The 26,706-nt window shown below is 33.9% G+C and overlaps 1 protein-coding gene across 3 annotated transcripts in view; it reads left to right on the top strand.

Annotated features, from left to right (window-relative positions):
- Window positions 1–26,706, top strand: part of BANK1 (B cell scaffold protein with ankyrin repeats 1) — a 306,079-nt gene that overhangs the window by 125,471 nt on the left and 153,902 nt on the right. For all 3 annotated transcript variants that reach the window (XM_055342479.1, XM_055342480.1, XM_055342481.1), the window contains one exon: window positions 7,607–7,712. In XM_055342479.1, the coding sequence (XP_055198454.1) occupies window positions 7,607–7,712 (106 nt within the window). The remainder of the gene's footprint in view (window positions 1–7,606; window positions 7,713–26,706) is intronic.

The following is a 26,706-nucleotide window of genomic DNA, read 5'->3' as shown; positions in this document are numbered from 1 at the left end:
TACAGGTTTCTCAGATCTCAAAACTTTTTTTTCTTATTATAATATCATTTTCATGTTATATAAAGAGATTCCACAGTTCTGCGAATACTGAACCAATAATAAATACAACATATTTGAAAGGAGTCTTTAACTGAATTATTTCATATTTTCGTATTTACTTTTGCATTTGTAATCATGTTGAAATGACTAAAACCTGACTTACCCAAAACTTAGAAAAATTATTTTGACAAGGAAAAATGTCTCTTTTAACTACCCTATTCACTTATTTAGATTACTCCTTTAACTGCTTGGGGTTAAATACTCAATAGTTATTAAAGGGGTGGGGGCTTTGTAAAACCCAGCAAGTATTTGCTTTGCTTCTTTACCTGCCATTGTCTTTACAAGCTGCAGTAGGAAATTTTGTTAAGATGTGTTATGTAAGCTGTAAGATTCCCCTTTAAATGGCTATTTTGACTCACTTTTACAGCACACATTATGAACAATGGAACAAATAAAGTGACCTTTCTTTTACTAGTTAAACTTAAATAAGCATAACAGTTTATTATAATAAAAAGAACATGTTTTCAGCTCAACCATTGACTGACTTCCTTTTGGATATCTGAAGCAAAAAGTAAAATGTAACCACTTAATGGACCTTGTCTCCTATAATATTTTACAAACCTCCTATGGTTATTTCACTTAAGTGGTTTTTCTTGCTGATTAAGGTACTTTACTATTACTGTCTTTCTCTGCCATATCTATAAATTGCTTCAATATCCTGTGGCCAATCTTATAGGTTTCTTCACCCACCGTCAATGCTTAAAATCCCTCTTTTTTGCCTGCCTTTGGTGTGGAAGCCAGACAAGCCAGATTCTCACATTTTCAACCACTCCATGCAGCTAGCAATTGTGATGTAAGACAGTTTTAGACAATGAGACACAAGGGGACATCATCAGAGCTTTGGCTTTTGTAGTTAAAAGAATAGATGTGGTTGACAGTAGCCTACGTTACCATCCTCCTTCCATCTATGTGCCTTTCCTTCCACTTTCTGACTAGACATGTGATGTTTGAACTGCAGTGTCCATCATGAAACTATGGGATCATAATTTATTCTTCACCCAAAAACTACATCAAATTTTATTCTTTCCACTAAGGCTACAATGTAGTGTTAAGTACATTGTGTTTAGAATGTAAAAGCATAAGTTAAAATCCTTGATGTAAAAAATAATAATAAAATAAAATTAAATTAAATTAAAATAAATAAATAAATAAAATAAATAAATAAAATAAAATAAAATAAAATAAATAAAATCCTTGATGTGGCACTTACTAGCTCTACAGTTTCTGGTATTATTAAGTTTTTTGTACCATAGTTATTGCATCTATAAAAAAAAGGATTTTAAAAAATTTTCCATGCAGGAATGTTATAAAAATTAGAGACAAATTATATAAAGCCTACCACATTCTAGGTGCCCAACGTTTAGTTATTATTATTACCTACACTCCTTGAGTCTGTTTCACTGTATAAACTTATCCTTTACCTGCAACATACAGTCTTTCATTTGAGTCCAAATATCTGAAGTATCTCCTCACTGCTTTTACTATATGATATTGTTCTAAAATCCTAATAAGGGTAGTCTTTCAATGCAGTCATAGCCAAGCAGTGTTCATGCCCCTTATTCAGGAAAGGGGCAAATTAGACTTTGAAGGGATGCTGCTATGTAAATAGATCTTCATCTCAAAGGATTCAGCTTTGTGTCATGAATATTTCCTGGTTTGTTTTTATTTATTTTTCTGGTTCATTTTTTTCCTGGTTTGTTTGTATTTATTTGCATTTTTAATTATCAGAAATTGTAGATGCATATGTATTTGAAGAAATAATAGAGATTGTGTTTGGTTTTGGTTTGTGTTTGATTTGTGTTTTCCAAGGAATTGATCCATTTCATCTAACTTGTCATACTTATGTGTGTAGAGTTGTTAATAGTACGTCTTTATTATCCTTTTGGTATCTGCAGGGTCTATAGTGATAGCTCATGTTTCATTCATGACATTTGTCATTTCTATCTTCTCTTTTTCCTTTAGTCTTCCTAGAGGTTTGTCAATTTTACGGATCTTTTAAAAGAATTATCTTTTTGTTACACTGACTCTTTTCTATTTACAATTCAACTGATTTCTGTATTATATTTATAATTTTCTTCTTTCTGCTTGCTTTGAGTTCTGATTTTTTTTAGGTTCTTGAGTGGGGACCTATATTTTTTACTTACTATGTTCTTTTTTCTTCTTCACGTTCCAAGATTCTCTTATCAGATTCTTACTGTTTGGAGAACTTCCTTTATCCATTATTGTAGGGTTCATCTTCTGTCAATAAATTTCCTCTTTTCCTTTGTTTGAAAATGTCATAATTCCCATTTCATTCCTAAAGGTTTTGCTGGGCTTAAGATTCTTGGTTAATAGTTCTCTTCTTTCAACTTTTGACAAATGTGGTGCCACTTCTTTATAATAATAATACTGTGTGTCTAATACTGTGTGTCTAATTGTTTCTACCCTATAGGGTCAGTTTTTGTTTCTCTTTAGCTCTTTTCAAAAAATTTTCTTTGTCTTCAAGTTCAGAAGTTTAACTATGATGTTTCTTAGCATGGAATTCTTTGGCTTTAACCTGTTTATAGTTGGCTCAGTTTCTTGAATCTGTAGGTTTATTTCTTGCTAAATCCAGGAAGTTAGCAGCCATTATTTCTTTGTGTACTTCTTCATCTCCATTCTTTTCCCCCTCTCCTCCTGGGACTCTGATCACATAAATATTAAGTCTTTTGTTATAATCTGACAGGTCCCTTGAAGTCTATTTGAGTTTTTATTTTTTTTAGTCTACTTTGTCTCTCTCGTTGAGATTATCTTTAATTGTTCTATCTCCAAGTACACTGATTCTTCCTTTGTCCTTTCCATTTTGATGTTGAGCCCATCCACACAAGGTTTTATTTTGATTACTGTATTTTTCAGTACTAAAAATCCCAATTGATTCTTTTTTATACCTTCTATTTCTTTGCTGAAACTTTGTATATCCTTGCTGAGGTTTGTTTAAAAAATTTATTTCAAGAATTACTGTATTTGCTTGTTGAAGCGTTTTTATCATGGCTGTTTTAATATCTTTTTCAGATAATTTTAAAATCTTTGTCCTCTTGGTGTTGACATTTATTGACTGTCACTTTTTATTCAGTTAGAAATCTTTCTGGTTTTTAATATGACAATTTATTTTCTATCGAAAGGTAGACATTTAGTTGTATAAGAAGAAGAAAAGGAGAAAGTACAACTACTCCATCATCTCAGAAGTAGAAGTCCCTAATTCTAAACATATTTTAAAGCAGAATTTTTATATATTTTTCTTTTAGGAAGAATACTTATTATAAAAAGTGGCTTATCAGTAATAATTATATATATGTGTGTGTATGTATGTATATTTTATATATAAAATGTGTATATATGTATAAAGAAGTGACTCTATATAAGTATATAAATAATTTTTCAGATTCATAAATATGTATGTAAACATTTTTTATATTATTTATTTATTCATGAGAGACACAGAGAGAGGCAGAGACACAGGCAGAGGGAGAAGTAGGCTCCCTGTGGGGAGCCTGATGTGGGACCTGATCCCAGGACCCTGAGATCACGCCCTGAGCCAAAGGTAGATGCTCAACCACTGAGCCACTCAGGTTCTATGAAAATAATTTTTTAAAGTACTTTGATCAATCCCACATTTCCTCACATGAAATAATATTTCATATGTACAAAGTTATTATTTTGTAATATCTTTCTATCCACTTCATATCTTAGTTTTTTCTGAATTCTTTTTGTAATATTCTTAATAGGTATAGATCTATGCAAAAATGCACATGTATATATGTTTAGATTAAATATATGTGTAATTTTTCTAATAACCAAATACTAGTGTCAACATAATTTTGTCATCTCATTCTACTCTTATTTTTTCATCAAGTTCCTCCTTAATATCTAAAATCTTAGGATGGGGGTGCCTGGATGGCTCAGTGGTTGAGCATCTGCCTTTGGCTCAGGTCGGGTTCCCGGGGTCCTGGGTTGAGTCCCCCATCTGGCTCCCCACAGGGAGCCTGCTTCTCCCTCTGCCTATGTTTCTTCCTCTCTCTCTGTGTCCTTCATGAATAAATAAGTAAAATCTTTTCAAAAAGCATATAAAATAAAATAAAATAAATACAATATTAGGATGGTTGTGAATATTGCTGAATATTCATGTTAAACTATTCTATTTTGATCTCTTTATTGAACAATAATTGTATCAATCTCATTAAGTATATTTTAGGTTGAACAATTTATTTTAAGGAGAAAACTTCTGGCATTTTCAAATTTTAATGCCAGTGTTTAGAAAGAATACCTATTTGTGTCCTTGAAATTTAAAAATAAGCATAACTACTTGTATCAGATTTTTCTAGTTAGGATATCTTCCAAGGAGAAATCCTTTGGAGGTTATTTTTTAATAGCCATTTCTGTGATTTTTTTACATGTTTGTTTTGTGTCCTATCTGATTTTTGTAGGCACAATACTAGTAATATAATTATGAAATTGAAAATAAAAGTGACTCAACTAGTTATGGTAGGCTAAAATATTAAAAGGTGTCTATATTCTTTCTTAATTAAATAATTGTCTACATGGTAAAGGTAATTTTCTTCTGATTTTAAAAACAGTGCTACTGCATTTTTAAAATTCAGTGCTATATAAGCTGTAGCATTTCTCAAATTAAAGTGTCATAGTGTCTCAGGGGAAGAAATGGTACTTCTCAGATTCCTACTGGGAACTCTTACTCTTTTGAATTCTCATCTGTGTCTCAAAATATCAATACTGGAAGGAATCACAGAGGTGATCTTATGCCTAACTTATACATGCGTGTGGTAACTCAGTGACACACCAATCTGTCTATTAAATCTTATATACTTTGGGGAAGAAATACCAAGTTTATCTCCTCATACAGAAATATCACTAACTAGATAATAGCCTATGCTGAGCTCTCATGGCCGATGGCATAAGTTTTAAGGAAAATTTATAAACTCATGTTATGATTTTAATATTTTCAGGACCTGTTTCATCAGTTTGCATAGCTAAGACATATTCTTTTTTTAAATATTTTATTGATTTATCAATGAGAGAGAGAGATTTATCACAGAGAGAGAGAGAGGAGAGAGGCAGAGGGAGAAGCAGGCTCCATGCAGGGAGCCCGACACGGAACTCAAACCTGGGTCTCCAGGATCACGCCCCGGGCGAAAGGCGGGCACCAAACCACTGAGCCACCCAGGGATCCCAAACATATTCTTTTTGAGGCTTAATGTAAATAAAATAAAATATATTGCCAGTGATGTTTTGCTCCACCACTCTTATCAAAGGCTTCCTGAAAAGACCAAGTAATTACTAATATGAAATTGTCACATCTATATTTGTAGAATAGATTCCATTCAATATCAATACGCAACTACATAAATAATCATAATCATTCTTAAACTTATATAAGCTTAATTTAATCCACATAAACATTTCCATGTTAATTATTATAGGCCTTAGACAATTCCTTGTTGCTTACAGGATGAATTAGAAACTTTTTATTATATATACAAAACTCTTTTTGAAATGCCCACTTCCTTCTTTGTCATTCTTCTGCAGTTTTATTGAAATTCCAAAATCCTTAACCAGATCATGCTACGATACCTCGATGACTATATGCAAGTTGTTTCTTTAATCCAGAATACTTTTTATATATGTAGCAATCTCACATTAGCTCATCACCTTGAAAAAACCTTTTCTGACCATTTCATCCTGTGTGGAATTGAGCTGCTTCCCTTTGGCCTGCACTGTACACCCATAAAGATTTTCTATCATCGTACCTAGAACTTAATTCATTGTCCATATGTAATTAGATGACCATGAATTCCTTGAAGATGAGTTTCTTGTTGAATCTCTCCTCCTTTTTAAGGACAAAATGCTCCAAAGTTAATGGCTTCACATAGTCCGTAGCATTAAGTAGATTAATGTTGATTTTGCTGAGCATACTTAGCCACAAGTTGAGAAGACTTTCATCTTCTCTCCTCACTTTTAAGGAGAACTTTTAAAAATCTAGAGAAGCCTGAACTGCTTTATTATTTAAAGCATGTGGATATGTTGACAAATAAATAGAGTAACAAAAATGTCTTTTGTTTCAATCCAGTCATTTAATTTTTATGATTATGTATTGATAATAAGTCTATTTTATTTGGAAATCATTTCAAAAATCTTAATTAGGAACTTTTGTTCGCAATCCTCTCTATATACCTTTATTGATTGGTCCACCTCCTTAGATATAGTTATCTATGTCTCAAGTTAAATTGGTCTCAGACATAGCTTCACAAAACACAATTTTAAAAGAATGGTAGCTCTGTAACCAGTTTGTCATCCATAGTAGAATTCTACATGGTTCATCCCCAAATGCTCAGTTTGGGAAAATAGAGTAGATATATGGTTATTCAATAGCTGGGGCAAGGGGAAACCAAGATGAATATTCTCCCTCACTTTGGCACAGAAATGAAATAATCTATTTAAAACTATTCCAGGGATCCCTGGGTGGCGCAGCGGTTTGGCGCCTGCCTTTGGCCCAGGGCGCGATCCTGGAGACCCGGGATCGAATCCCACGTCAGGCTCCTGGTGCATGGAGCCTGCTTCTCCCTCTGCCTGTGTCTCTGCCTCTCTCTCTCTCTCTGTGTGTGACTATCATAAATTAAAAACAAACAAACAAAAAATAAATAAACAAAACTATTCCATTTCTGATGTTTAAATTAAAGACCTGGACTTATCATTTTATTATTTTTTTTATTAAAATGTGACATGTAGGGGCACCTGGGTGACTCAGCGGTTAAGCCTCTGCCTTCAGTTCAGTCGTGATCCTGGGGTCCTGAGATTGAGTCCCACATCAGGCTCTCTATAGGGAGCCTGCTTCTCCCTCTGCCTATGTCTCTGCCTCTCTCTGTGTGTCTCTCATGAATAAATGAATAAAATCTTTAAAAAATAAAATAAATAAAAATAAATAAAATATAACATGCATTTTAACAAAATTTATTTTCGAAACAAATTCCAGTGTTATCATTGATCTGATGTAATACTTTTTAAAATTAGTAAATGTTTAAATAAAGTTACTCATCCAGACAAAAAGATTTTTTATCTATTGCATCTGTTTTTCTGTTGTTTTAATAACTGACTTTTAGGGTTGCTTGGGTGGCTCGGTTGGTTAAGTGTCTGCCTTCAGCTCAGGTTATGATTCCAGCATCCTGGGATCAAGTCCAGCATCAGGCTTCCTGCCCAGTGGGGGGAATCAGCTTCTCTCTCCCTCTGCTACTCCCGAGCTCATGCTCTCTCTTACTCGCTCACTCACTCTCTCAAATGAATAAATAAAATCTTTAAAAAAAATAACTGACTTTTAGGTAAGCCCCTAATGTTTTGTACTTTCCTTTTAAAAGAGGTGTCAGTATTATTAGAAAGATTAACCAGTATTTACTCCAGCTAATTTTTATTATGTTGCACTAAGATGAGTTTCTATGTAAATAAATGAACTAAGAAAAATTTCCTTTTCGTTTGAAAACAGAAGGACATGGATGAACTTGATGATATTCTCACATCCATATTCAAACATGAGATACCATATTATGAGTTTCGATCATTCCAATCTGAAATCGACCCACAAAAAGAATGTAAGTATTTTCCAGCTGCATCAATTATTCACTCTGTGCAACTATTTAATAAATATTATAGCTAGGAATATAGCTATCTGAATTGGTGATTAAATGTTTTAGACAATTCTTATCCCCTGGCAAGAAAGCACATTTGTAACAAACTTCTAAAGCTCCATTTGGTAAATTGTTTTATCACAAGCCCTAAAAATGTGCCTAACCTTTGAAATCAGCAAACCTGCTTCCTGATTCTTATTCTAAGGAAATTTCTAGATAATTGATAATGGAGATTGTTCATCATAGCATTATTTGTAATTACTGAAAGTAGAAATAACTTAATCTTCCAAATGTAGGTAATTGATTAAATAAATTTTGGCACATCCATTAATACAACAATCATAAACAAACTTTATTATGAATTGATTTGCTGGCTGGAGTGATGCTTTGATATATACTTAATTGAATAAAAGCAGGGTACATAGCAGTAGATAGAATGTGATCTGCTTAAAACAGTACATAGCTTTAGTAGTATATATGTTTATATATGTGATAGGTAGAAAGATAGAGAGTCTGGACAAACATGCACCTGTTAACAATAGTTGTTCAATTTAAGGTATTACATCCTTTTTTTTTTTCATTTTACTTAATCTGTGTTTTCTACAATGACTCTTATTTGTATCATAAAAAGAAATATGTATACGTATCAAGAAAAGTATATAGAGGAGCTACTACAAGAGAAATCATACTTCTAAATTTTATCATGAGCTCAGCAGTACGTTTTCAAAATTACCTGTTCCTATGTAGTTTGTTGACACACTGTTTATAATTCACTTATATGCCGACTATGTGCCATACACTATGATAGAGACATAATGGTGAGTAAGACAGGCATGAGGCTAAAGAATAGGAGAGGTCTAGTATAGGTATACTTGAGGACTATTTAGCAGAGGCTTTTTCTGTAGAGTTTCTATGCTATTTGAAGTAGTTTTATCCTCAGGTTGGCAAGCCTCGGGGAAATAGGAAGGGAAAGAGTAGGAGCCTGAAATCACCGGCAATTTTGAATTACCTAGATGTGCAAGAACCCCTAAGATGTTTATATTATGAGTTTACATTATGTGGAAAGGTTAATAATGGGCTAGTTTTGAATGAGAAATCTTGTGAGAATGGTGAAAACTTATTTTATTCCCCAAATGCATTTTAACAATATGTAACTCACAAAAGTTAGACATTAAGTTAAGGTAGAAAAGGAACATAACATGATATCTCACTTGAGACACTCATCATTTGATTGGGAAACAAGATAATGTATAAGTCATAATAGAAAGAAACAAGGTACTAAACTCTATGGAATTCATTGCCTCAACAATAGAATTTTAGAGAAAAGCTGTATTATTTTTCAAGACTTGTTTCATAAAGGAGGTATGATCTTTACGTGAGTCTTGAATAACGTGTTCCAATTAGGAAAGAGAAAAGAAAAAGGAATTCTATGCAGGAAAAAGTGCTGGAAAGATATGAGATAGAATTATTAAACAATTTTTCAAATTCCTTCAGCATTTGAATTTATTTAGGTTGTGGAATGAGAATTATGGAACTGAGAGAATGGAATGGCCTCTCATTTTTACGGGTTAAGAATTCTAGCTAAGTTTGAAAAGTGCTTGTTATCTTGTTTAGGCTGTAAAATGTGAATTTTAGAGTTAGAAATGATGGAAGAGCTCTGGTCCCTTATTTTCATAGAAAAAGAATTCTGGATCCGTTAAATCACAGTTCCTGATAATGTGGATACAGTTAAACTTCTGCTTTTCTAGCAAACTTCCAGTTAAGCTGATGCTGCTAGTCTCAGATCTTTCATGAGTACTAAGTGTTTAGAACAGTGGTTCTCAAACTTGGTGAGTATTATGATTAGCTGTGGAGCTTTTAGAACATTTGATGCCTAAACCACATCCCTCTTCCACCCCCAAGTAACGAAGAATCTGGGAATGGTTCCAGCTCTCAGTACTTTTTAAGTTTTCTAGGTGATTCCAATGGGCAGCCAAGTTTATCCACCCCTTGTGTCTTCAACTTGTTACAGATTTCTACAGGGAAGTAATTCATCTTCATACTGATCTTTGGCATAAAGAAAATACTACTCTCTCTTTACAAAGGCTATAAAATTAGTAGAGTCTGAAAGTTTTGAATCATTACTAGAATTTAATAATCATTATATATTTGAAAGAGATTTTTAAACATTTTTGAAAGAAAGCTACAAATGAAAAGTTCAATGTAATCTAGGTAATTCATTCAGAAACCTCATTGCTGGATATTGTTAGATGACGGATGCTATTAAACCTGTAACATGCAAACAACCGTCATGATATGAGGCTTTTACTCCTAGTGGAAGTACAAAATAACAAAATACAAATCACAGAACAAAAATACCCAAGATAGACATGAATATGACTGCAGTCATGTTTCGCTTGCTTTCTTGACCTCATAATCGTGAATTAGAGTCAGCTTCAGAATACCTGGTCTTTAAGAACTTGCACCTGGATTTTCATAGTGTTCAAGTTAAATTGATGAGAAGATTTGAGAGGCCTTTATACACAAAGTGGAATTAATTAAACAAGAGAGTTTGGGAAAGAAATGGTAGGTTGTTAAGTAAGTTCTGTAGAAACATTTCTAGATATGCACTGAGCAGCAAGTTCAGCAAACAGTGAATCAGGTATAATTTCAGATATCTGTCCCTGAAGACAGTTCTACAATTATTTGGTGAAATATTTTGCTTATTAAATATTTATTATTTATTACTCTATATTTTAGATGAAATAAATTGGATGTTAGGACACTGTGTGAAGAAGATAGCCATAAGGAATCGGGTAGGATGTACTTGGGGGGTGAGCCATGGAATTACATACAGATAGCTATGGTTCATAAAAATATGATGCTAAATGCTATATTAATCAAAACTGTTATATCATTGTTTCATCCTCTTTTCTTCTCAAGTTGACTTTGGTAAATTCTGGGTTTAGTTCCCTGTCACTTCATTTATAATAAGTAAAATGTTATTTCTTGCCATTATGCCTTGGCCATTTTCACCCCTATCTACCAATTAATTTCCTTGACTTTTCTTTTCCCCAGGCAAGCAGAGTTGGGGTATATTATATCTCTATAATTAGGGATAAGACAAAAACTATATAAGAAATCAAATCTACTTTAGTGTTCTCTTACCCTATAATGCTTTATTATTGATTTAAAAATAATATTTTCCATTGAGGAGAATTTTCCATAAGAAAAAAATTCTCCCTAGGAGTAGAATAATAAAAGGGTTCTAAATGATCTTGCTATGGTAGTGTAACATAGAACTTTTGAACACAACAGTCATCAAAATAATTCATGAACAACTTTCCAGTATGTGAATCATCAGGGGCTATGAAATCAATATATGGTATTTTAACAGGCAATTTTCTACTGAGACACGAGATACTAGAATAGGAAATATCAGAGTACATTCCTTAAAGCAAGAGTATGATTTTTGAGCAAATTCTGTTTTGGTTGTTGATTTATATATAAACACACGTGGTATGGGCCACTGTGAAATTGATTCGAATGCACCTGACATTGTGTGGTGGTGAGACAGAGCAGCACAGCGGCCAGACAAGACTGCTTTAACCTCTCTGCAGCTCTCCTCTGTTTCAAGCTCTCCTCTGCAGAGTTTTGGGAAAGTCTTGCTGTGGTAGTTACATGAATTTCCCTAACTTCAGAACCCTTCCAAGGACTGGGTCATAAAGAGACTCCCCTGTCATGGACAGGAAAAAATAAATAGCTTGGCTTGTTTTTTTTTTTGTTTTTGTTTGTTTGTTTGTTTGTTTGTTTTAAAGAGGCTACCGCTGCTGGTTCAATCACCAATGGGAGTTAGTTCATGAAAAAGGAAACTAGGTTAATTTGAGGCAGATTATTTACCTACACCCAGAGAAGAGTACTGGTTTAATTAAGCCCATGCCAGTTTTTTAGAACATGTCAAAACATATCCATTTACAACAAATAGCAATATCTTAATCTAACATAAGAGCATACACTTGCCAGTGACAACTGAAAGTATTAACTGGGAATATTACCTCCATATATGTCTATAAAATGTAGAGCATATAACTGAATATTAGGTACAAATGTAGTAGTCACTGCAGCTCTAAGATTTGTTATGAACTTGTAATAAGTTTAGGTTCATAGAAAATAGCTCATTTACCAAGGAGAGGAGAGCCACATGCTATTGTGCTCTTTTTGTATCATCAAATAATTTAAACATACAGGAAAATATAGAGAACAATGCAAAAAACACCCTTGTATCCATCACCTCGCTTTGCCAAATCTTAACATTTGTCACATTTGCTTCAGAGCTTTTATTTTTAAGAAATAAAATGCTAGGGATCCCTGGGTGGCGCAGCGGTTTGGCGCCTGCCTTTGGCCCGGGGCGCGATCCTGGAGACCCGGGATCGAATCCCACATCGGGCTTCCGGTTCATGGAGCCTGCTTCTCCCTCTGCCTGTGTCTCTGCCTCTCTCTCTCTCTGTGACTATCATAAATAAATAAAAATTTAAAAAAAAAAAAAGAAACTTTAAAAAAAAAAAAAGAAATAAAATGCTAAATATCTAGTTGAATTTTTCTAAATCTCCCTCTGTGATTCCACACACTTGAAAAGTGACTGATTAAATTTCTTGTTTTAAATAAATTTCTTGGACCCCTGGGTGGCGCAGCAGTTTGGCGCCTGCCTTTGGCCCAGGGCGCGATCCTGGAGGCCTGGGATCGAATCCCACATCGGGCTCCCGGTGCATGGAGCCTGCTTCTTCCTCTGCCTATGTCTCTGCCTCTCTCTCTCTATCTCTCTCTGTGACTATCATAAATAAATAAAAATAAAAAACAATTAAAAAAAAAAGCTGAAGCTGAGGAAACTTGGGAGTTGAACAAGCTTTAAAAAAAATTAAATAAATTTCTTGATCATTCTCATGCAGTTCTTCATTTTTTCTAGATACATTTGTTTCCATAATTTATGTTGTACAGTTTTGTATATTTCATGTAAATGATATCACATTTTTCCCTTCATCTTACTATTTTTGCCCAATATAGGTTTGTTTGTTTGTTTGTTTGTTTGTATTTATACACCTGTCTGGATACATTGCTATTACAATACATTGACTTCCTTATGCCAGACCTTATTCATTCCATAACTGGAAACCTGTATTCCTTTTTCATTTTAAATCATTTGAGAAGAAAATCAGAAGCAATGAAAAAATCAATCTGAAGGGTAAATGGTCAAGATTATTCCTTATTCTGGGATAAGAAGGAATAGGTGGTAGGGGGAAAAAAGGTCATGTAAACACACTTTAAATTAGTTACAAACACATCACTGTTTAGTAAATACACTAAATTAGGGATAGATTTACACATAACACTAACGTAGTAATTGAGTAATTTGGAGATTTAGTATGTAAATTGACTGTGAAATTACAGATTTTTTTTCACTTCATTTTCTTGATAACTCAACCTATAGGTATAGATTTTCACAACTTCTGCCAAGGACATTTTTAGCATATTCTCAAGTTACTTTTGTGAGCTGATGGTTCAATTTTTATCAAATAATAATAAAATAAAACAACCACTTTGAATTCTTTAAAATGTTTTCCACTTGGAAAACCAAAAAAAAGAGTTATTCCTTTAGTATTATACCACTGTTACTCACTTTTACAGTATTTCTTTGAGGATTCTTTATTTCTCCAGACATGAAGTTTGAAAAGTTATGCTTATAAGCATCATAACTGTGATTGAAGAATGTACATTATTTTTTTAAAAAAGTAAGAAAAGAATGTAGGAAGCTAAAAAGATAATGTTGATACCAGGTCCAAAATTTGGCCTTTTTCACACTTAAATTATTCTCCAGAAAAGGAAGCACCACTGGCCTTGAGTTCATAGAGAGCATAGATAAGAAAGAACAGTATGTCCTACAGAATCAGAGAAACCTCCCTGGTCTTAAGATGTATCCTAACACTGTGAAGATAAGCAATGTGCTATCTGGAGTCAAGCAACCATTTATGATGGTCAGTCATTCACATTTCAACAACATTTGTAATTCTTTCTCATTATGCCCATTTCCATTACTGTAACAACACATATTCTATAATATTTGGGAATTTTGTAATTATAGATGAAAAAGATGAGCCTTCAAATGTAATATATTCTCAAGAGAATTTTGATCTAAAAGATTATATTAAGCAATCTTAGGTTTTCATTCATATTATAAGTATAAACAAAGTTTCTCCTCAAACTCTATCAATAGATAGTATCTGTAAAACAAATAATGGGAAGAATTATAGGTTTTTTAAATACTTTATTTATTCATGACAGACAGAGAGAGGCAGAGACATAGGCAGAGGGAGAACCAGGCTTCCCTCAGGGAGCCTGATGCAGGACTACATCCCAGGACCACAGGAACATGACCTGAGCCAAAGGCAGATGCTCAACTACTGTGCCACCCAGGTGCCCAATAATTATAGTTTTGAGTAACTCCTCAGGACCCCCAAAATTCTGCAAAAAAATCTAAAAGTAATTGGAAATACAGACTGATTCAGAGTGAAATAAAGCACTGCACAGAAGAAACAGAGAAAAGTTTCAATTAACTGCCTCATAGGTTCATTTTCCATGGTAGTGAAACTGAATTTCATTTGTTATATGCCCTTCCCCCATTTTAAGCATCTCCAAAGTTGAAGGATGTGTTCACACATACACACATTAGTATATGAATAGAAGCCTACAGGACAAAATTGTGAATAGAGCAATGTATAATACAAGGGACAAAATAGCAGATTAAAAAAAAAAAAAAGTAACAGACCAGGCTGAGAATCCAAAGTATGTGGTAACAGCAGGGTTAACAGCACATGATAAAGAACAATAGAGGCTTAAAAGCTGAAGTAGTAGGCTGCATTGTGTCTAGCTGCTTTCATAGTATTTCTATCCTGAGAACCAGTTTCTGACTTGGCTCATTCTGGAAGCCAGAAAGGTGAGCTGGAAAGGCAAAACTTGTAACCTTATGGAAGAAGTTGTTGATAATAATGGAAATATAGGAAATAAATGTGACCTCTACCCATGATACCTGACTGACTATAAGAAGTTATTTCCTCCATGCTCATTATCCACAGAATCTGAATAGATATTACCTCTATAAGAATATGAAGTGTGATGCATGGTTGAAATATTATTTCTAACAATGATTATTTCTGAGATTGCTGTAAGACTGTACATTCCTCCAGGAAATAAAAGTATATGTATTTTAGCATTAAGTTTTGTCTTCTATTGTAGCCTTTACCATTGACAACCTGAAAAGATATTTTAAAATATGCAAGTGTGCCTGGATGGCTCTGTTGGACATCCTACTCTTGGTTTCAGCTCAGGCCATGGTCTCAGGGTTGTGGGATTGAGCACTGAGTCAGGTTCCACTGGTCCCTACAGTGTCTGCTTGTCCCTCTTCCTTCCTCTTTGCCCCTTCCCCTACTCTCTCTTTCTCTTTCTCTAAAATAAATAAAATCTTTTTTAAAAAAATGAATAAGATATGTAAACTAAGACAGAAGAGGGAATCTCTTGGAGAAACAGGGAATAGAATGGAGAAGAAGTACTACCCCAGACATACTTTGTATATTTTACAGTTTTATTAGCAATGTGTGAGGTTAACCTCAGTTTTCCTGGATGCCCACTGTTGCTTAATTATTTGAACCAAGCCCCATTCTTTCTTGTATTTAGCATTTTGCTCATAAACTTTAGTGGACATCAGAATTCCTTGGAAGGTTTGCTAAAACCCAAATTTCTGGGCCCTACTCAGAATTTCTGATACAGTAGGTCTGGGATGGGCCCAAGAATTTCAAATTTCTCACAAATTCGTAGATGATGCTGACGCTACTGGTCTATGAGTCACCAATGAAAACCGCTGAGTAAACACAGCAATAATTGGCAGTACTGTCATATACATAAATAAAATTGACATGAATCCAATTAAAGTCAAGATAGCAGATTTATTTTTATATTATCATTCCATGTCCCAGAATTTAAAGTCTGGCTGCAAATGAAGTAATCTTAGAGTGCTTATCTAAAAAATATATTTGTGTGTATCATTAGAAAAAAACAAAAAAACCCTCATGAATTCTTAGACGTTAATGAACTCTGCTTTATAATAGGTACTCTTCCAGATACTGAGGGAAGGTAGAGGAATATGAAATCAATAAAATACAAACCATACATTCAGAGGGCACCAATGACAAGGGAAGAGAAGACATCACAAAAATAAGTGCCACTGATAAAGTGTATGCTCTACTAATAAGAGCTAACATCCACAGTTTGCATACTCTGTGTGAAGAACAATTCTAAGCACTTTATTTACCTTAACTCATTTAATTCCTCACAAGAATCCCTAGGAAAGACAGTACCTGTCTTGGTTTTCTACTTCTGATCTGTAGTATCTGACAGCAGAATGGAAGAAATGACATATGAGCTTTCTGAATATGCTGCTTGAATTCTCTACTCAAATAACCAAGACACGTATGTTATTCTTCTGTGGGTCCACACAAAAAAATAAAGGGTTTTCAGAGGCAAAAGTAATAAGTTTAAATATGTAAGTTTATCATAGAGTTAGAGAAAATACATAAACATTGTCCATTAGTAACTGGTAACAGGAAAGAGGCTCTGTAATAGCCATTTAATAAGAAAAATACATGCATGGGTTAGCCTCAATTATATACACACACTCACAATGGAAGTGGATCTTTTATTATAAATTGAATAAGTTATTACTTAAGGAATTCCTTCTTACATTTGCAGGTGATGTGCAGTAGTGATTTGTAGTGTCACTGCATGTGTAAAAAACTCATTCTATTGCTCTGAGAAGGATAGTAACTCAAAGACACAAAATAGTTTTTATGTCTTGTAGCCATAAGTTATGGTTTACCAAACCCACCATGGTCATTTTCTTCACCTCATTAGGCAGGATGCTCCAGAGAAATAGAATAGATGTATTAAGAGAGACAAAGAGACAGAGGGAGGTTTACTTTAAGGAACTGGCTCGTGTGATTGTGGCGCTGACAATTCTGAAATGTGTACGTCATTCCAGGGGGCTGGAAATTTCAGCAGGAGTTGGTTTTGTTGCCCTGTGGTGACCTAGGAGCTAAGTTTATAACCACTATGCTCTCCTCAAAGGCCCACATGTCTAATTTAACTTATTGCTATGTAATTTATTGTGACAGCTACCTCATCAACACCCACACCTATACTTTTCCATGGCCACCATTGTCACTTTCCCTAATAAATTTCTCTTTCGCTTACCTTGTAACTTTGTAGCCATGAACCTGAATGTTATCTTAAAATCACCTCTTTCTTTCAGAGACAGCAAACTCAATCAAGTCCTACTAACTTTTCTTTTAACGTGTCTGATATTTCTGTCCTTCCTTGTCCATTCCAGGCTGTCTCCATTCTAATTCAGGCCATCAGTTATTTCTCCTTGCTCCTGAAAAAATCTTCTAGCAGGTTTTTCTAACATGTTTCATTTTCCATCCAACACTTCAGTGCTCTCCAAACATTCTTATGTTCCATTTTTATTCTGTCCCTATGTTATGTATGATGGTGCTTCCAAAGGCATCTTAGGCTCTAACCAGTCCATTTATTGTTTCCAATACTGCCCAGATTTTCCTCCTTGCCTTAGTTCATTTTTATTATCAAAATTATTTAACTTTTTTTAAAGAAATAATCCATTGCTAAAGACTATAAGAAGCCTCAAAAATGCTGAATACTCTTGACTACTGAAATCAAGCATTCTTGCCTGATATGTTGATTTACTGCTTCGTGGTGCATATCTTTTGGATTTCCATGTGCAACCCATACAAAGGCCAGTGGACAGCTTTCTATCTGTAAGTCATAGCCTCATGGGAGAGTGTACAACTTTATCCAGAGGGCTTCCACACTTAGATTGTTCTAGGTTTCCTGATTCTTTCTAGACTCCCTTCTGCTTCTTCCTCGCTTCTTAGTGTTTTTTTATTGTCAAGATTCATCAGAGACAAAGTTAGTAATTTTCAAAAGTCATTTTTAAATGAACACAGAGGAACAGAATACAGTCACACATCTAGAAAAATGAAGTTTCTAGAGACTTCTTATTTTATTTATTTATTTTAGAGATTTTTTATTTTAAACAGAGATTCGCCACAGATTGATTGGATTGGTTGAACTTGGAGCAACCTTACTTGGGGCAGCATTACTCATTTTATTACTTCATCACTGAGTTTGATACTGGGAAATGGATAATAAACCTGTTCAAATGTTGTAGGATTTAATTTTAATTGATATCATTCCAAGAACTGTTAAATGAGGACTATGCATGCTCCTTTGCTTCTTAACATCACCTTTAGACGTGGGGTCTCAGCTCCAAGGCTATTTATTGTGGCCTCATGGATTGCTTCAGTCTTCTTTTGCATGCTGCCTTATTTCACCCTGGCCATTCCTGGCCCACTGCCCTGGATGAGAAGATGTTTTACAGTGTGTCCTCAAATACTCTTTCTCTGGGATCAGACCATCTTGCGTCAACCTGCTGCTTATGTTCTTCTTCTCTGCTATCACTCATTCCAACACTATGTGTCTGTGATTCCTCCTTTTCAACTCCATTCATTCATTAGTTGTCATATTTCCTTCCCTTTCCCTTTCTCTTCCTTCTTCCTCTTTTCCTCTTTCTCCTCTTATTACTACTGCTGCTAATTTTTGGTGGATTCTATTTGGGTACTCAGGAACAATGAACTTTTTCTGGATTCAAGGTCACATGCTCCATTCATTTCTCATGCTTCATGTCAGTTATCATTCATATGTTTTGCATGCCAGAACATCAATCTTCCAGAACTTTATTTTTTTAGTTTTATAAAACTCCCAAATTTTAAGCATTTAGTTACAACAAAATATACAGAATCTACCAAAATTAATAAGATGTACAATCACTCAAAGGAATTTGTATTATCTGAGAACGGCACAGTAAGGATTCCCTTTCATCCTAGATTTTTCCTATTGTTTTGTCTAAGCGTGGTAAGTGGGAAAATCGGCAAAACAGAGTCAATGCCCTAGGGCTGCCCTTCCTACTTCCAGAGTGATTGCCAGTGTGGATCTAACCATGCCCAGTTTGGATTTTAACTTTGTATTGTAGGCTCTAAACACAGAGACAAGCAGGGAGAATGCCTCAGAAATCATAAGCTGAGATATTCACAGGTTCCTCTTCTAGCCCTATGCCTTTCCTGGCCTCACTCTGAAGCAACACAAAGGACTGCACTCAGAGACTCCTTCACTGTGTGGAAGAAAGAAAAGAAGGCACCATATTTTGAAAATTTCTAGCCGTGTTGCAATGGGAAACAAATTCTGAACTCTCTCTCCAAAGGGAGAAGGGGCTTTATTTAGATTGCATTAAAATTCAATTGATTTTCATTGTTCACAGTAGTTACATATTATACAGTCGCTGAATAGAGAATACTGAACATTGCTTTAGGAAAAATATAGGATTAGTTTCTTGCAAACCTCTGGTCACATTTTTGTCGACCCATCAATACATAAACTCATTTTTTGCATGTTTCTGTTTAAAAACACAGCATTTATATGTATTTTTGATTCATTAACATTGAATAAATTAACAATATAATTTAATTCATACCTGAACAAAGTTTATCTAACATACTTATTTTCTTCATAAAGCATATCACAGCCTTCTTGTGCTTGGGAACACCAAACAACACCTCTGTATTGTGCCAGGGAGCCACTTTGTAAACAACTAAATCACCACCAACATCCAAAAAAAAACCCCACAAAAATGGGAAACATGTAGCACTACATAGACCACAAGGAAGACATTTGTTTAAAGTATGAGAGTTGAAATTAGAAGCAGGGTGTTGCCTTGTTTGGACTCAGCTGGGAACATGCACTTTGGGTGACTCAGATTTTTCACTGCTCTTCACATGTCTACAAAGACCAACCACAAAAGGGCCACAAATTTTGATTTAGGGGTGGTGGGACACAAATAAATTTTTGTGAGTAGGAAAATTTGCAAATATGGAATTCCTGAATAGTGAGGCTCAATAGTAGTTGTTTGTATGAAAGAATACATTGGACCTAGGTTTAATAGCTTATTGATTGGATGTTATTATCTTCACTTAAATGTTGAGAAAATCGTGATACCGAGTTCAAGTAGCTTATCCAAATAACATCATTAGTAAATGCTAGAATTGGGATTCTATCCATTTAATTTGGTTTCAAAGCCCTAATGCTTAAGCACTAACTGCATGATATTGACTCCCAAATTAAGTAAATATTAAGTTTTAGAATTTTAAGATTTATAATAATAAAAGATGTTATTTTGAACTTTATGTATTAAGATGAAACCAGGATTCATTTGAATTTAATGCTGATTAGGAATTTAACTGTTTTAACTAAAAAAAAAAAAAAAACTGTTAAAAAAAAAAATCTGGCATGAAGTTTCCTGAAACAATTAACAAGGGACATACAAAATGGATACAACTTTCAATATTTTCTCATAAATTTTAAGAGGCTATTTTATTTTTTTAAGATTTTATTTATTTATTCTAGACAGAGAGAGAGAGGGGCAGAGACATAGGCAGAGGGAGAAGGAGGCTCCATCCCAGGATCCTGGGATCATGACTTGAGCCAAAGGCAGATGCCCAACCACTGAACCACCCCAAGAAAATATTTTAGTAACAAGAATATAATTGCAATAGTTAGTGAGGTAAATACAAAATTGAGTTTAATACTAAAGTGTACTTCTGTGTACTTCCCACTCGTATTTTATGTAATACAAAAGATAACAACAAAACTGCAGCAAGGGTATTTGATGGACCATTATTTCCCTCGTGCATTTAATTTACATTGTCAAGGCAGTTATTTTTTGTGCTTGAATTTCTAAATAGGATTTTATGTTTACTATTTCGACAGGATTGAAGAATGGTACCTCACATGTTGCATTTGTGGTTCTCCTTTCATAGAACGAATTGCACCCAGCAATGCTCTGTTTTGCAGATCCACAGAAATATGAATGTTTTTATCAGAATCCAAATCCTGTGATGAAAGAACAAAAATTATTAGCTTTCTTCAACCTTCATAAATATTATCTTTACTCTTTTAATTGATATCTCACCTATGACATGACTTCTTACCCAGAGGAAAATCAGAAGTCCCCAACCCTCTAATTTTATAAACGAAGAATCAGAGGTTCAGGGAGACAAAGGAATTTTCTTAAGCATTAGAGATTTAGTGGCTGAGCTTAGATTAGAAAGCAGATATCCTGACTCGTCTCCTCTTTGTTGTGTGCTTCATTATTTTGTCCTAAAGTGGCCACCTGGTCATTCTACTTTGAGTGAATAAATATTTATGATTCCAGATAGTGATTTATGAGAACAAATGGATTACATGATCATGCACTTCCAGTTTGCATAGTCATCTTTTAAATTTTTAAAGCTTATATTCTAATGTTGGGTATATTCCCCATTTTATTATTCTGGTGAGCTGGATTAATCTTTTGAAAGCTTTGGTTTGATTACTTCAATCTAATTATTGGCCACCTTTTATAGGGATTACCTTGAACTGTTAGAAATGGCTCAGCACAAATATATGACTCAATTTCTTTACTATGTACCAATTTATTCATTTTTATTTGCAAAAACTAGTGAAATTGAAATTTCCTTGAAAAGGAGAGACATTTAATTCTGTTCTTTGAAATTACCATTCAACATACATTGGTTGAAACAACTGAAACTTGAAATTTTATTTCCATTAAAAAAGTCAAAAGCAAACTGACTATACTTTAATGTGAATTGTCGCTACTTATTTACACCAAGAATATAAAAACAGATGCAATGAATCTTGATTAATTCAATGAAAACTTCCATGAAATTAAGCAGATGTACACTATAGATTAAGCAAACTTTACATGTTTTTTATATCTTCCTAAGAAATCCATTATTTTAATCTAATAAGTAAGATTATAAGCTGCTTATAAAATAAATTTAAGTTTAAGAAAATTGCTAAATGGGGATGCCTGGGTGGTTCCGCGGTTGAGCATATGCCTTCGGCTCAGAGCGTGATCCCAGGATCCAGGATCAAGTCCCACATCGGGCTCCTTGGAGGGAGCCTACTTCTCCCTCTGCCTGTCTCTCTGCCTCTCTTTCTCTGTGTCTCTCATGAATAAATAAATAAAATCTTTTAAAAAAAAAAAGAAAATGCTAAATGGTGTATGAGGTAAGACTAATAGGATTTCTGTTTCTCCTTAAGATGTACATCACAAGAGTCTACTGCTCCCATTGTAACAAGAAGCAAGATGATTTTCCAAATCAGTCTCTTTTTTTAATCCAGCTGAAAGTCAATGACAAAAGAAATCTAAATAAACCAAATTCCAAAAAGGGACCAGTCCTTCACAAGAAAAAAGAAATTCATGACTTCCTTCATCCCTTACAGAGCAATCCACTATTGATGAGAAGTAAAGAGAAACCAGCTAAACATTTAGCAAACTTTAAATGGCTTTATTAGGCTAGTGAGATGGACAAAAATCTCAAAAAGCCCAATTACAGATCACCCAACACCTCTCTTGTAGGCTGTTATAAGTGCATAGAGCTAGTAAACCAAGGGCTGGAGGGCAGGAAAGCTGAGAGAGATCCTTGAAAATATTCTGAGTCTTCCCTGAAGGCCCACTAGTGATTGCTGAAAAGTGAAAGGGGGACAGGTTTGCTGAGACAAATCCCACCAAAGCTTTTACCTATGGAAAGCAAGTTCTAAATACAGAGAGGCATAAAAGCTGGAAGAAATACCTCCAAGTGATTGGGATGGGATGGTAAGGAGTCTGAGTGTACTACAGAGGCCCCACAAAATCTGAGAGAGATATTTTGATGTGAAGAAGTCTGGATGCAGGACTGGAGGAAAAAATAAAAAAAAAGAATTATCTGCTAACCCAAAGGTGACAGCCAAGCCACTGAGGTTTCTTGAGTCTCAGTAGGGCTCAGATCCCAGGTTGTGTGGAAGAAAGCTGTGATCCTGCCCTCAAAATATCTGAAGCCAGTTGTTAATTGAAGCTAATTAAAGATGCAAAAATGACCAAGCTCAGTTCACCTACAGATAAATTTGACTCTGATCCCAAGTGTTGTTGTCTGACTAAAGAAATGGTGTGCCTTATTCTGGAGGTAAATGTAATTTACTTCAGTTCTTTAATACAATGCTAAGTGTATAACAAAAAATTACAGGAAATATGAAGAAGGAATAAAAGGTGATTCTTGGTCAAGAAAATAGACAGTGATTAGAAGCAGATTCAGAAATGTTCCAGATGTTGAAATTTTTAGATGGACCATTAAAATAATTAGAATAAAATGTGATAGAATCTATTGTAAAAGTTGGGCAACAAGAATTAATTTTAAATTAAAATTATTTTTATCAGAATAGAAATTATCATAAAAAAGGAAATCCTAGAAATATACAATATCAGAAAATTTTTTTAAAAATTAGATGGGCTTACTTATAGACAAAACAAAGAAGAAAAGAGAATCAGTAAACTTGAAGACAGTCCAAATAAAGTATTCAAAACGAAAAAGAGGTGAAAAATCTACTCTCAAAATAAAGCCATAAAAAAGAACAAGCTCACTTCATCTACATATCAATTTGATTCAATTCTGATCCAAGCTGTATAGGATAATATTAAATAATCTAACATACGTGTAATTGTATTCCCTTAGTAAAGGTGACAGAATGAGGCAGAAAAATATTTGAAGAAATATTGGCCAGGAATGATCCAAAATTGATGATTGACATCAATCCACAGATTCAGTAAGCCCTGTAACTCCCAAACAGAATAAATACAAAAATATATACCTACACACACCATAGTTAAACTGCTGAAAATCAAAAGTAAAAGTAAAATCTTAAAAGTAGCTGTGGGGGGAGAAGGAGAAGGTGAGGAGTTTGTGTTGGAGAAAGCGCATTCCATACAGGAAAACAATTGTAAAAATGATATCTGACTTCTCATCAGCAATAGAGGCCAGAAGACAATGCAATACATAAGTATATATGGTTCCACTTATATGAAATCCAAGAATAGTTAAAACTTACCTATGTTGATAAAAATTAGAAAGTAGTCACTTCTAAAGTGGAGAATTGACTAGAATGAGACATGAGAGAATTTGCTGTGGTGATAGAAGCTTTCTTTAGCTTGTTTTCGGTTGTGGTTACTTGAGTGCAAAGAATTGTTAAAACTCATCAAACTCATCAGTGCAATTTGAAATTATACTTTTATAAAAAATTTAAGCTCTAGAAACATAAATATCTTTAAAAAAGAACTATAGTGATCGTGTGATTGCAAACATACCTGTTCCAGATACAGAGGAATCCATTCATATCTCAAATAACCAAATCAGGGTGAAAATATAAAAAGTATGATTTTATAAAAAGTATATACATAAAATCCTGTACTAGCTCCTAGCATAATCATACCTGTATTGACATAAATGCTTTTATTCATAAATAAAATATATTATATCCACATACTGAGTATATTTAATTTGATGTTCTACAAAAATAATGCTAAAGATCACGATCTAATTACCATTAAAATAACTAATATAGCTCCTATGAATCATTTCAAATTCTTTAAAAAGTTAATGCTGTCATATTTTAATTCAAAAAACTTAAATTAGAAATTTTTTAGTTATTGACCATGTATATTAGCAGGCTGAGCATTCCCTACTTAATGAAAATAAGCAGACAAAATAACCTCACTCAAGATAATAAAAAGCATTGCTGTAAATGATCATTTAGGCCAGTTTAAAACCAATTCACCCTTTTATAAAAGAGCAGCTATTCTAGGGGCAGATTATCAGGATGGTCAGTACTTTGGAATAATGAAAAGAATCAGAGAACTTAAGGTTGGAACAAAGATGAATTAGGACAAGGATGCTTTATTTGACAGAGAAGAGAGAAAGGGAAGGAAACTAATATTTTTTGAGTGTCTATTATGTTTCAGACACTTCTCTGGGCACTTTTTCTATGTCCGGTCATTTAATTACCTTGATAGCCCTATAAATTTGGAAGAGAATTAAGTAATTAGTAGCTTGTTGAAGTTCACATACTGAATACTGACTCTAAGCCTGTGCTCTTGTGACTATTATATTCTACATTGCCCGAAGGATATGAATACATGAGAATTGAGAAGAATTACCTTTCACCTCAACAGAAGTAATAATTGTCTAAAATCAGTGTTGTCTAATCAAGACACAGTCTGCCTTAGGAAGTAAAGGACACTGTCTCTAGAGGTAGGCAAGCAGTACCCAGAGCATCTCTTATAAATTCTAGGAATACAATTCTAATACTGGGTAGGAAACTGGAAAGATACCCTTTAAGGCTCTTTCATGACTATAACTTCACAAAATATATTAGTATATTAGTGGATTTTAAACTACCACTAAAAATGAAGTAAAGAAATGGAAAATAAAGAAGCCAACCTTTAAACCTGTAGCACCCTTTTGTATCATCACTATAAACTTAAATCAGCAGAACTTCCATTTTTTTTATCAGAAAACACAGTTTAAAGTAGCACAACTATTAAAAAATGCACCCTGAAAAGTCATGAACACTTGTCACGGTCCTGATTACTCTCTTTGATATACAAGATTCTTAATGAAGGTGGTTGTTGATTCTAATATTATAGTACCTTAAGCTTGAGGGATTTACTGACAGGAAGTCAGTGAGGTTAAAAAGTGACTGCATTCTCATAATGATTAAACACTTATTTAATGATAAAAACATTTTAAGCTGCATTGACAGTGATTTAAAAGTTCACCAGAATAGCAATGTGTGGGAATAATGCATAATGCATTGATTGCCAGGTGATGTTTTTTTTGCTTATTGTATGATGTGTCAATGAGAGAGATGACCAAAGGCATGTAAAAATCTGACATTATCATGTAAATATTTTTTCATTAACTTTGTCGTGGTTTAATGATAGAAAATTTTATTTATGGTACCTTTTAATGAAAATAAATAAAAATTATATCTTAATACCTTTTTAAGAAACTAGATTTTTATTTGGAAAATGGTACCTACTTTAGACAGTTTCAGCTTTCACAAGCTCATCTTCATAAAATATTTGGTAAATTTTGACACATTGCATACCATATAAGAAGGGACCGGTGTATTTATTGTTGAAATATAACCATGGAATTTACCTATGGCCATTTAGTATTAACACATTTTGAAGGGTAAAATATTTCCTTACAGTAAGTTCTTAATGTAACCTAGAGGTTTATGTTTTGTTTCCTATTAAACCATAAAAACCAATAAGCTAAATAATTTATTCTGCCCTGAAACACCCAAGTGAATTGAAAACTCAAAATCTAACTCCCCTTATTTCCCTTTTTTCCCCTTTAATCTACAAAATAGCAAAGAGGTAAATAAAGCCAGTTTCAGTTTTCTAAAACATTATGGTAGAAAATTGACTTTTGCTTTGACACCTTCGTTTCTGTTGCTGTAAGTCTTTGCATTACTTGCTTCTGATAATGCCACAGCTATTCAAGCAAGCTGGTGTGTAATTTCTGTGACACATTTTTTCCAGCTAGGTGTGAAAACATAGAATAATAACAAACCATCACTATTCTGTGTGTGTTTTGTCCTTGCAATAGCTGCTTGCATTCACCATTTTATAATTATACATAATTAATACTTCTAATTGATAGCTAACAACTAATTATGAAATTCAAACTCCAAAACATTGATACAAAAGCCGTAAAATCCTGATGGAAATTTCCATACTAAAAATATTTATAAAAGTATTCACCTGTATTTTCTGTTGCAGTTCCTTTTTGAAACAAAAATTTCATGAAAAGATCTAATATAACCCCTCCAGCAATTATGTGTCCATTTCACATTTCACTCCAGCAATTATGTGTCCTTCCTTCAGAAGGAAGCAAACCAGGCATGGCAGTAGAAAACAGAAAGG

The sequence above is a fragment of the Nyctereutes procyonoides genome, unplaced genomic scaffold (genome assembly GCF_905146905.1).
Source record: "Nyctereutes procyonoides isolate TBG_1078 unplaced genomic scaffold, NYPRO_anot_genome, whole genome shotgun sequence".
Lineage (NCBI taxonomy): Eukaryota > Metazoa > Chordata > Mammalia > Carnivora > Canidae > Nyctereutes > Nyctereutes procyonoides.
The sequence above is the reverse complement of the archived record's forward strand: the minus strand, read 5'-3'. Positions and strand labels throughout refer to the sequence as shown.